The 13,043-nt window shown below is 45.1% G+C and overlaps 1 protein-coding gene across 2 annotated transcripts in view; it reads right to left on the bottom strand.

Moving 5' to 3' along the window:
- WDFY2 (WD repeat and FYVE domain containing 2) overlaps positions 1-12,824 on the bottom strand; it is a 75,284-nt gene extending 62,460 nt beyond the window's left edge. For both annotated transcript variants that reach the window (XR_011327952.1, XM_069802753.1), the window contains exon 1: positions 12,441-12,824. Coding sequence is in view for 1 of the 2 variants with exons in the window: in XM_069802753.1 (XP_069658854.1) it covers positions 12,441-12,577 (137 nt within the window). In the remaining variant the exon portion in view is untranslated. The remainder of the gene's footprint in view (positions 1-12,440) is intronic.
- Positions 12,825-13,043: the final 219 nt, after the last annotated feature.

Here is a 13,043-nt window from a genome sequence, read left to right as displayed (position 1 = left end):
ATTTTCCCACTTTCCCTCCTTCATTTTTATTAGCCTGAGGTCAGTGTAAAGGCATTGGCCAGCAACTGAATAAACAGCAATTTCTGGCTTAGAGTCATCATACTCAGCAATAAAGGGAAATCAAACTCAAAGCAAAAAGACAACCATTGCCAGGGTAATGCTTCAGAGCATCACAATGACTGGCTTGCAAATTAGGAGCCTGCCTGCAAACACAGGCAGTATCATTTATTTCTGGAAAAATACCATTGAGTTCAGGGTGCCAATACACACACACACACACACACACACACACGCTTTTTGAAACCACCATTTGCACTTTTTAATCCACATGCAAAACACTTGAACACAGATCACTAGGCAATTACCCATGTCATTTGCTTTTTCGCACATCCAGAATTTTTGTCAAAACGATTATTTACCTACTTCTCCCATATCACTTTGTATACAAAACACTTCCCTACATAGTTAGCAGTCCAGGTTTTGTGATTAAGAGCTGAATAACAATTACACTTGTTTCTAAAAGAATCTGGCTCTTTAAACCATGTAAAAGCGTCTGTTCATGTCAAAAAGTGCACGTGAACACAAGCTTAGTTTTAGAGCGAAGGAAAGACCACAGGAGACACTGACCAAGGCAGACCAAGCTATTTGTTAGATTTACCCAAACTTCCTGCTGGTGACCTCAACATTTGCAGTCCTTGGGCCATTCATTGAGATGTGTTAACACCTCATAAAAAGCAGGCAATGACGTTCATTCCTTCCTCAAGAGTTTTTAAGTCATCAGGTTTTTAGAAGGATAAATACAAGCTGTGACGAAAAGGATGCTGTGGATGAAACTAGCTGGGGATGGAGACTTCTTGGCTTGGCTTCCTGTTAATGAAAACTTATTAAGGAAACCCTCACCAAGCTTATCTCATCTACCAAAGAACCTACTGGGGAGGAGGGAAACAAGGAGTAAAAGCATCCTAAATCACAGAGGAGCTTTCAGAATGCAGACAAAATTCATGCATTTTCAGGCACTACAGCATGTAATTTTTTTTTTTTAAACAATCAGTACATTCATGACTCCCTTTCCCTACTGCTTTCTCTGGTATCTAATATGGGTTAGCACATTATCTGAGGAAAAGTTAACTGTTGGAAACCTAAGGACCATGACCACCAGCATTTATAGCATTTCTTGTTTAACAAAAACCCCCTAGCTTTACTTTTAATTTTCCACTCCAAAACCAACACTATGGAACTGAATTAGTGGTACAAGCTACTGTGGGATTTCCTACCTTCCCGCTGGTCATGTGCTCCCCGACCATACTAGTGACCATAAAGAGCGTAAAAAGGGGAAGATGTGCTGCCAAACAGAGGTCCCAAATGTGCAGCCCACAGAAACCTTGCCTGCAGCAGGTCTGAGAGCATGTCTCTGCAACAGCCCGTCCCGCTCAGCAAGGCCCCTCATCTGCCTGTGCTTCGCAGCTCAGGCTGCCACGGGGCTCCCAAACACCACAGCAAGCTCTCCAAAGTGTTATGTGCTTTTGCTTTCTGGCTACAAATAAACCTGGCATCAACAGGAATCAGAACATGAACCTGAAAGTTCAGTACGTGTTTATATGGGTCTGAGTTGATGTCCCTGCTGGAAGTTCGGCAGGATCATTTACCAGCTGATATTCTGAAAGCATGATGATGGATTCATCTATTCCCACTCATTTACTGGCAGTTGCAGAAGTTAGCAAGAAGAGATTTGTTTATGAAGTCTGATTCATTTCCTGAAGGGAAGAGACTGCCTTCTTCTCTGGAAATGGATTAGTGCCTATACATTGTGTAACCAACCCCTGATACATAAGACACCATGCCAAGTACAGTGGTCTACGACCCACTGCAGTTGATACTCTTAAGGTAGCTGCTTCCCCTGCTATCTCCTGCCTGAAGAAATCCAGCATGCATCCGCTCTTAACCAGCGATGGCAGCTAACGCAGTCTCAAAAACTCCTATTACTCCTGACTTCAGATGCAACATAACCTAGGAAATATGAGGTAATATCAGACAGGCTTTTGCTCTTCAGACAGCGCTAAAAGCCTCAGCTACTAAGGGAGCACACAGAGTGGCCAAGGCAAGGCTCTGGTAGACCTGACACACACTTCTGGAGCTTAATTGTAGTTATTCTGACTGAACAGGACATAAAATAGGGCTCAGTGGAACAGAATAAAATGCATCATTTCACTGCAGCAAAAAGCATCAGCTTCTTAATTCCAGTTATTAAGTAACTTTAGTCCAGGCCTAGGGTACAATAAAACCAAAGGTGTCGATTTTGACTTGACAGATACATTATCTTCTCACCCTCCTCCCTCAGCACAATTAAAGTTGAGCCAGCTTTAATCCTCTCTTCCCCGTGTTAGCAGGGCAGTGCGGTAGTACTTCGATCTCTACTTTTATCAGTACCTGCTTCTGCCTGTGCTAAAGTAAACCATTACCATGGCATATTAAAAGCAGAGAGATCATTCATCTCTAGAAGCCAAATGCAGGGCTCTTCAGCAAAGGCCCTTTCACCCCCCCTCAAGCTCCTGGCCAGCAGAAATCAGGCTACACTGAGGTTGCTGCCTGACCAAGGACGCCTGTGACACACGAGTTTGAAGCAATGGGACCAACAGGAGAAGAGCAGGCACAAGGGCTGTATGCCTGATGCTGAAGAACAGCACAGGCATGAGCTTTCCTGCTGGACTTCCAGTAACTGCAGAAGCACAATCAGCCTTTGAGAACAGCTTATTGCTGGCAGATCTGCTGAAATGGCCAGTGAAGCAAAGGCATGATTTGTAAGTCCAACCAAGACACCAGGTAGAGGGTCTCCCCTGCCACCAGAATGCTGCAGCTGTCTTTAGTCAAAGGTACATGCAGTAGAAGCTAGGCTGGACCACAGGCTACGTACGTCCTTACCATCAAAGCAGGAAGCATCTCCTCAGAAATTCTATTTTCATTCTATCCCATGCACATGGTGCTGCAAAACCCGAGGCCTTTGCAATGTCAGGTTGAACCACTCATTGGATGACCCCATAGCCCACATTTGCTCTAGCAAAACACAGAGCTGAGATGGGGGACAGAATTTCTCTGTATCAAACGGGAAAACAGGGATGGAGTAGGGGAATGAGAAGATACAGCTTAATAACCCTAAGGACCAAGACAAAAACATGTTAAGTAAGGATAATTCAGCACATAAGCAAAACAAGTGCAAAATAATTACAAACAAAACGTAAGCCGTCATTTCCAGTTTCACAGCACAGATTCCTTTATTCCTTTAAGTTTCCAACATACATAAAGGGGGAAAAATACTTAATGATGACCTGCCTTTTAAAAGGGATTACGTTGTTTTCTGAGATAAGGGAAAATTCTATTAAATGAAAAGGCAATCCCTTCTGGATCTTTGTGTAATAAACTGGCCTAGAAACATGCATATAGGCAAATACCTTACAGAATATTGAGATCAACACTTGACCTTGCAGTGTCAGCTGACATCTGCAAGGGAAGAAACCTCAGCGTAGATGTTCTTGAAGAAGCATCCAAATCAGAGGAGACATCTATAAGATAAGCTTTGCTGTACTGCTTCAGAAAAGCTAAACAGCTACAAGAAGGAAAGCATCACAACAGAATAATTTTCAGTGCTCTCCTGCTTCATCTTATCTTGCACCACAATAAGCCTACTGGATTTCCTCTTTCAGTCACTGCCTATATGTTTTTTATTCCAAGCCACAGATAAGCTAAATAGTGTGGAAGTCAGAGACTGTTGGTACCTATATATCTAAATCTTGAAACTATTGTACCAGGAGGATACATACCACTGCTCTGAACCAACACCAAAACCCTCTCTCATCTCCCATCCTCTAGCATGCACTAGCTTGCTTAAATGTAATTATGTTTTCACTATACCTTATTACCTTTTAAGCTAAAGTAAAAGCTTTAGCACCAACTCATGATTAAACCTTACTAGAGCTTTAAAAAAAAAAAAGGTATTTACTCTAAGACTCTAAAGTACTCCACAAGGCAGATGCACCACCTGCTTAAGAACACAATTAAGCCTTTATTTGCTATTATAAGTGAATTCGAAGCCTAAGGTAAATTTATCAAATTTGCACTCACTGCTGGAGGTGCAAAACCTCATTATCTGTCACGTTCTAAACACAGGCAAGGATCTTCTTTCCATATCCCTTCAAGACAGGGCACTGTATTTGCTCTGTCACCTGAATCCAAATAATTCAAACCCAGATAATTCTACCTGGTGGCAAAACAGGCCAATTCACATTAGGACAGCCTTTTCTCAGATTTCTCTCTGTGGGACTCAACTCCTAAGGAAACCGCGATTGCAGACTTGTAAAGGTCACAAGCATTGCCTTCTGGGGCTGATCGATCACTACCGTTATTTCAAAAAACCTGCTAAGAACATCGATCTTTTACCTCACAGTAAGAGGGAATGGTACAGGATATAGAGAATAAAAGATAACATTAGCTCAAACTTCTCAGTAAACTTGGCAGCAGAACAGCAGTGCTCTTCTACCCAGAACTGTGCTTTGGCATCATCTTTGGTTCAGTGCTCAAAACCTTAAGAGTTCCCTGAAAAAAACTTAAATTAAGTGGTGAATACACATGGTATGACAAGCAAAGCCCATATGTTCAAAGTCTGGCCAAGGTTAGTTACACAACACTATTTCCTGCAGCCTGACTAAGAGAAAAATTAAAACACCACTTTTTTTAACCCAGCCTCCACAACCATTCTCCCTCTTATGAGGATGAAGGCTGTATTTTGACCATCTAAAATTTCAGCACAGTCTAATTTGCAAAATTTATTACCTGCTTTCTGATAGCCAAATATCCATTTTGACTGTTATTTATGCACAGTTTCAAGCCATCAGGCACACAGACTGTGACATATGAAGAACCCTGAGAGATGCATATGGTTTCATGATTCTGTAAAGCTCCCTCCCTGGAGGGCTGCCTGGTGAACTTGCCCTTTTCCTTCTCCAGGCTTGCTCTAGCCACTCACCCAACCTGCTTGCTGGGGTACTTGCCACTCCTGTGCAGACATTTGTTTTATAGTTTTCCCCATTTACTGCATTTCATACTTTGCCTCACAAAAGCATAGAGAGGGAAGTTTTATTTTCTCTTTCCTGAAACGACCCATGCAGGACAAAGGCTCTGCCGAACAGGATGCGTCCCGCTGCGCGTGGCTATTCTCAGCACCCCGCGGCCGCAGCTCCCGTCCCCTCCCACAGTGCCCCATCCTGCAGCATCACGGCTGCGCCCATTGCTCCCTCGCACCACATGCGGAAGGGAAACAGCTGTGGGTTTTCTTGCTGCTGTCTTTACAGCAGACTATGCTAGGGACTACTGCAATTCTCATCAAATCCCTGGGCAAATACGCACAGATACTGACAGAGTTTTATAGAGAACCATTTGTGTTTGACAGGTGTGTGACGGAAGCACCACGGGCAAAACAATTAAACACAGCTTCTGGGGTGCTTTTATGCAAATGGCTTTCCAATGTCTGAGAGGTTACAGGGCACAGAACACAGTGATGCACAGAAGATACTTGTGCAAAAGCCAGCTGCTCTCCTTAGGGCATTGCACACATCATTTACGAAGCTTTTGGAGCTCCCAAGCACAGGAGCATGCACGTGGCTGCATTATGCCCTCCCATTCTCTCCTTCCCATTCATCCTCCGATCCACCAAGTATATTCTAACTTCTCTTAAGACTGTTATAAACAACATTTTACGTAACTTGTGCCACTTTCAAGCAGTTCTCTTGTATGTGTTATCACATAGCTCAAAGATGTTGCTGGGAAACCTGGGCGCAGATGAGAGTCAGCAGATACCACGCAGGAACCATGCAGCTGGAGAGAGGGAAAGAAAAAAGACTACCTCAGTAACCAAAATCCTATAAGGTAGGTCAAACAAGCTACTGACATACTTCTGTTGTGCTACAACTTCACAAGCTTTTTGAGACCTTCAGTCCGCTAAGCGACCCTCAATGAAAGGCCAGCCTTACTGAACTAGCCTGGAAGCTTCAAAACTGTTGCAATTCCTTAATTTTAAGGTATTGCAGCCATTTAATGCTGCAGCATCACTGCCTCCTCTAGCTATCTTTAGCTTTAGGAGAAAACCCAACCAGTTTCCTGCAACAGCACATTTTTAGTTACATGCCAGGTCTGTAATGCACATACTCTATAGCCAGCATTTGTTTTTCTTCCAGGGACTGCAGGGCACACACAGAGGTGGCATTGTACAGTCCCCTCTCGGCGAGGAGCGTTGTTCAGCTGCAGGACTGGAGAGACTGCAGGGGAAGATCACCAAGCCTGACAGGTACAAGACATGCTGATGAGAGATCCAGTCTGCGTAAGCACATGCTAGTGAAATTGAGATGGGGTCGGGGAAGACAAGAAGAAAAAGGAGAACTGGTTAATATGGGAGGTAGATGCACCATCCTGAAACTTGCTGCAACTCAAGAGCATTGTTCAGCAACTGGCAGAAAAAGAGGCTACCACAAGGCAAATGGAAGGTCTATTAAATAGCTCTTCTTATTCCAAATAAAGCTTGTAAAACAAGACACAGGCATCTACACCTTTTATATCAAGAATAATCTCTAAGACAGAGAGGTGAGTAAAAACCACTGCATCTCTGACTCTAAGATGCTCAAGCACCTAATGTTCCACTCTATTTTGATGTCTAATTGCGCTGCTGAAACTGGGTCTGTACAAGTTGTGGTCCAAGCCACATCATACCACATTTCTGCAGCTGCCACCTTGCAGTTAAGACATGAACTTAATACAACTGCAGAAGTTGCATTGATTTGTGCACTGACCTACATGAGCTAGCAGTTGCAGGATAGCTCAAATCAGAAAGACAAGACTAAATGCTTGTGCTTTAAATCTTTAACTGACACTAAGTACTTGGGGAAGAGCATCATAAGGCAAGGGACACACAAGCTCCGGCAAACTTCAGCAAGTTCGTCTCCGGGTGGCACAAAGTGCCACAGAGGGTTAAAAAAAAAACATTGTAAGGTCTCCCGGAAGTCACTAAGTAGAGTTTATCATCCCCAGCAAGTACTCAGCAAAACATTTTATGTGCTAATCCCAGGATTTTGGCATCTCAACATGACACATGTTAGTCAAATCAGGAACAGTTACTTTTCAACATCTGCAACAATTTCTGACTCCAAGAGCTTTTGGACCTCCTGTCTTCTCTTAAACCTCTTGCCAGCATCCACTTCTTTCACTCAAACAGCCAGCATGAACCTCCACCCTGAGCTTGATTCCAAACACAGTCATCAAGTTGCGACACATCCAATTAGTTTAAAAAAAATTCAGAGCAAACAAGTTGCATCTACAGCAACAGGTCTCTTACAAACCTTTGCACTGTTCATGTAGAGTTCCTTCATTTCCTCTCAACAATTTCATCAGTGACTGATGTTTTTATCAAAATTTAAAGAACATCCAGGCAGGGACAAGTCTTTTTACACCTGTGAAGAGCATCCACACCTTCTGCACTGCTTGAACTACTGCTCATGCTGCAATAACCTGGGTGTGAAACCTACACGCTTTGGCAGGTAAACATACGCAGGCAGCATCAAAAGCAGTTCTCACACCACCTGCACTTCTGCTGCAAACCAACAGACACACACAAAGCAGAGTGGTCATCAGTGACATAACCCTGTGCTTAGATGAGAATTACAGACCTGTACGGCAACCACACTGCTGGGCAAAGCAATTGCTTTCTACCACTCCACTGCAGGAGAAAGGAAACCCAGAGAGTTTACTGAGGGTCTGCAGTTTCCTCATGTTCTGCCTGGATGCAGCATCAACAGAAGAGTCCAGCCTTTCCATCAGAGGTATTTCACAGGCGTGAACTATAACACTAAATGCTTTATGCCCTGGATCTGGACAAGAAAACCACAAGGAGCAAAAGATTGGTTTTGATATATTTAAGGGTGGAAAGATCACACTCCTCCATGCTAGAAGGCATGTCAGCAGAACGCCAAAGACAACCCCCACACTTCTTGTTATATGCACATTCCCATTTCTAGTTCACCATTAGTTTAGCAAAGTTGAGATTTCATCTACACAAGACGGCCATTCGTTTTTGTAGCCCCTAAAAAACCTGCTAGTTAGCATACCCAGAACAACAGCTTAAACGTACATCTTCATTTAAAAACCTCTTAAGTACAGATCTTCATTTAAAAACCACAAACTGGAAACCAAACCTAGCAATACAAGCTCTGTACAGTTTTCTGTATGTGAGATGAAGACAATAATATGAACATACGTGACAAACAGTCTGGGCTCACTGTTTATACAGTAATCCATACAAAGAAGCTGAGACATCTCAGTTCAAAAGAAACTTAAGATGATACAAGGTAGTAAAGAAGACAAAGGTCTCTGTTCCCTTGTTTTAAAAAAAAAAAAATCATACGGCATAAACATTTTTCTCCTAGGTTTTGTCACCTTCTAGGAGACTAGAATGCTTGTTTTTTAAAAAGAATGGATTTTGACAATTTTCAGTTGACTATGAAAGCTTTTACCTCCTGTGAATACTTTAAAGAGAACAGTTCTTGACTGTAACATGTACATTTCCAAGGTCTGTAGCACGGAAGTGAGCACAGAACTCGCCCAAAACAGGGCACAGACCAGAGTTCATAATTATCAGGAAAGTTGCCTGCAGAAGCACATGTCTAAGATTTCCTCACCTACGATACAGCTAGTGGAAAAAAAGACAGCTAGCGGCCAGGTGCAGGTTTACCATGATGACACCTAGCCCCCTCCTGCCAGTCTTGCACCATGACACATGATCAGCACATCAGACACCCAGCTGAATTAGCACTCACATCACTGGCAGGCTCTTGAGAAACACAAAAGCATGCCAACACCAAGCAGAACTGCTTTGCTTGCGCTGAAAGCTGGGTGAGTCAGTGCACTTCTCCCACCATATCCCCATGCTCAGGTAAGATTAATGACACTAAATCTTCTCTGAAGCATGGAGTTAGATATGTCTGAACTTGACATGCCAGTGACCTACTTTTCAGACGTGCCCGACACCCACATCTCCCTCTGAAGGCAACAAAAGACAAGGATGCTCAGCAATTTTGAAATGGTAGCACATGCTTTTAACACACAGGAAGCTAATGACAACTTAGGGCCAGCTGTGCACATTAGGAAAATCCCACTTTAGCTTCATGCATAGCACCTAGGGCATTCAATGCTATGGATCACTCAAGACTCTACATGCTTGGATATATGTGTCTATTAATTCCACCAGTTTGCTGGCAGGTGAGAGAGCATGGATGAAAGCTAATAATTTTTTTCTTATAGCCCTACTGCATCAGATTTATACATTCTTGAATAACAAATGCTGCCACTCCTTTAACTCTCACCTGCCTAGACAGGTGCATCCCTTTTCCTTAGAAGAAAAACATAAAATAAAATTACATCTTATCCCTTCCAATTCACACCAGCTGTACTGTAAAGAGATACAGGCTCAGTCTATTTTGTCCTAATAAGGAATCAGACAAAAGAACTAAGATTAGGACACAATGCACATTGTTTGACTGATTAGGATTCAGAAAAGAAAATATGTAGACCATACAGGTGATGCACACTGAAAAGAAACTTCAACCTTGCAGGTTATGTAAAGTTTAGATCATCTAGTTAAATATGTAAACACCCTCCCCTGATTCCTTCTTTCCCCCTCTATGCCATTCTTTAAGTAATAATAGAGACTGTGACCATTCCTCATAGTTTTCATTTTATTGCTTAAAATATGTGCATATATGTGCTACAAATACAACGATTCAGGGCTATATAATGCATGACTATGTCTGCAAGCTATAGCTGAAACCACTTCCATGTCTTTTAAAGCCAGATAAAACCACTGGTGCCATACAAAATAGAGACTGAGCTCCCGCTTTGAAGGGTTTACAGGTACAGAGCCACATCATGCACTAAAGAAAACCTTCGAAGCGGTACTTGGTTGTTGCATATGTTAAGACTACCAGCAACTTCAACAGTTACGTGTTCAGCCATTAGCCAGCAAACCGAGGGAGAACTCCCTCCTCTTTGCCTCCAGACAACAGTCCTCCTCCAGCCTGAAGCAGGTGCTGCAGATGGCAAGTCGTTCCAGCTGAAGCTCTCTGCAAAAGTTTCAGAACATTTCTCTCATACAAGCGGTACACATCACAGGCTGGTAAACGAGGCCAAAACTCACTCATTTGACTAACGAGAGACAGATAACATCTCCATAACCGTCCTTTATGGTTTCCAGGAATCTCTAAAAGCCCTCCACATTCCAAGGCCATTAAACAACCAAGTCAACACTAGCACTGGAAGCCAGGTCCAAACAGGAAAAGGTACCATAAGGGTCTGCACAAGCCTAGTCATCAGCCACAGGTACTGAGAGTCTGATAAACTATGCTTCCACCCCAAGTACCCTGAAACCTCCAAGTTTGACTCCCAACCTGCTATTCCTTCCAAGTAAGTTTAGACTCTGAACCTTTTAATTACAATAAAGATGCTAATGGAGATGGAAAACGAAAGAAAAAGCCATCATTCAACATCTTCATGCCTAAAGAAATAAAAGGCACGATCATAGCTTATAGCATCTCAAAGAGACCGCAAACCAGCCCCACAAGCAGGCAAATTACCTGGTTAGTGCCTTCAAACAGAAAATAACCTGGGAACCTCCAGACTTACTACAGCATTTTAACATCCATAGAGCTATCCTGTGTCACCGGCAAGGCTTTAGACATCATCAGCACACCTGACAGCAGTTTTCTTTACTCGGTTTCATCAGTACACAGGATGTAACTGACCTACAGCAGGGGGTTGCTCTGGGATAGGAAGGGAGAGGGTGGTGCTTGCGAACCAGCAGTTTCTTAGTGGGAAACCCCTGGTTTCTGCCTCACCCCTTGTTTCTTGAACCTGACATTTCTATTGTTGGTGAAACAAAGATCTCTCACAACCCCTTTCTCTACAGAGAAATGCCAACTTGGAGCATCAACCCATTCTCAACAATTCATACCTGCTAAAACAGCAGAAGCTACTTATTTTTTCTAAGGTGGGGGGAGAGGCAGAGATTGTGAGACAGACATATACAAGAACAAATTAATTTCAGGAATACTTTCTTACAGTTGAAAAGAATTGGCTGACTAAGCCTAACAAGCAACAGTGAGCCGAAACACACTCAAGCTCTATTCAGCTTCACAACAAATAAGTAAAAAATGTAAAGAAAATAAAATCGTGGCAATGTAGCAATGTAAAACTCTGCTTAAGGTCCCTTTTGCAGTGTGCTTAAGTAGCTCAGTTCCTCTTGCTACGAGGCATGAGAGTTCACCTGGAGAGCACAGCTTAGATGAACTTAAATGATCTGAAATTTGCACATATTTGACAACTAGCTGAAAACTAACTCACAGTGAGGACAAAGACAAGATGAAAGAAATACTAACAGTTTTCCAGAAAGCTAGCAGAAACATAAAAGCAGACACTCAACAGGGTAACAGGCATCCAAGAGAAACAGTCCACGAAAAAAAACCCCTTCAGAACCAAAACATATTCACAGACCAGTCAACATTTGTCTTTCAAGCTAGGGACATAGGTTACACACCGTGCACCCGAGTTGAAAAAAACAAACAAACAAAAAACCCCCTCTACTTAAAATAATTATATATGGACTCCGCAAGAAAAATGAGCTCTTACTTTAAAGGCAGGCACCTTCAGGATGGAGTTTTGAAGCTCTAGCTGCAGGGCTGAATTAAGTTTGGGCTCTTTCAGAAGAGACAAAGCTGCCTCCGGGCAGCCCCAGACCCCGCGCAGCCCAGCTAAACGGCCCGAAAACCTTCTCCTCTTTGGCACCTTTACAACTCGGGCTTTAACTCCAAGAGCCTACCAGTGATACAGGGTATTTTTAAACAATTACCAAGAAACGTTTGGAGGGGAGAAACGGGAACCAAAACTCCTGTTTTAGCCAATGCCACCGCAATCTTTAGGCAAGGTCGAGGATCTCCACAGCCCCCCCCTCCCGGCGAGCCTTGTGATGAAGGCGATCTCAACCCCCGTTTTTTACCCACGGGGAAGAAAAGTCCCGCAAGTTTCAGCGCCCCTCAGCCCCACTCCCTGCCCCGACCCACACGGCGGTGCAGGAGGAGGAGATGGACGCCAGGCTGGAGACCCTGACCCCAAGCTCCTTCCCCTCCAGGGCCAGATGCGGCTGCCTAAAGCGACGACCCCAGGCCGGACCGGCGCGACCCTGACGCTCGCCCGGACGCCGGTGGCGGAGCCTACAGTCACCTCAGCGATGGCGGTGGTCCGTCGCCTCCACCGTCGCTCGTCGGCGGTGGTGGCGACCGCCACCACCGCCGACGAGCGACGGTGGAGGCCGACGGACCACCGCCACGGCCCCGCAGCCGCCCGCTCCCCGGTACCTGTCCTCGGAGACGCTGATGACCCCATCCTCCTTGGGCACTATCGCTGCCATGTTCACCACCTCCTGCGAACCCTCCACTTTGTTAAGCAGGAGGGGCTTGCGAGTCAGCGCCTTGGGCTGAGGCTCCGCCGCCATGGGCGCCGCGGGAACGGCGGGTACCGGAGGAGGCTACGGCCAGGGGAGCCGGCCCGCACTAGCCGAGGCGGAGGAGGGACTCGCCGGAGCCGGGCTCCCTGCGAAGGAGGAACCAAAGCGGCGGCGGCGGCACCGCCCCCCGAGCTGGGCCGGGCCCGGGCGCGGCGGCCTGAGGGGAGGAAAATGGCGGCCGCCCAGCCGCCATCTCGCAGCGTCGGGCTGCGGCGCCGCGCCTTCGCGAAGGAAAAGCTCTAGTCAGGCGGCGGTTTAAACGCACGTCTCGTTAATGGCTGCCCTCCCAGGGGCGCGGGTTGTCGGGGCCGAGGGTGGGTGCGCCTCGGGGGGGAGGGGGGCAGCGGCAGCCAGGTAAACGCGTCCCGCTTCTGAGAAGGCGGCTTTGCTCTCCGCCTCGTCGTCGCGTTGCCGCGAACCCTTTTGCGAAAGAAAAGGGGAGTAAAGATTAGGC

This window comes from Haliaeetus albicilla, chromosome 15, assembly GCF_947461875.1.
Source record: "Haliaeetus albicilla chromosome 15, bHalAlb1.1, whole genome shotgun sequence".
NCBI classification, from domain to species: Eukaryota; Metazoa; Chordata; class Aves; order Accipitriformes; family Accipitridae; genus Haliaeetus; species Haliaeetus albicilla.
Note: the sequence above shows the minus strand (reverse complement) of the source record. Positions and strands in the feature narration are given on the sequence as shown.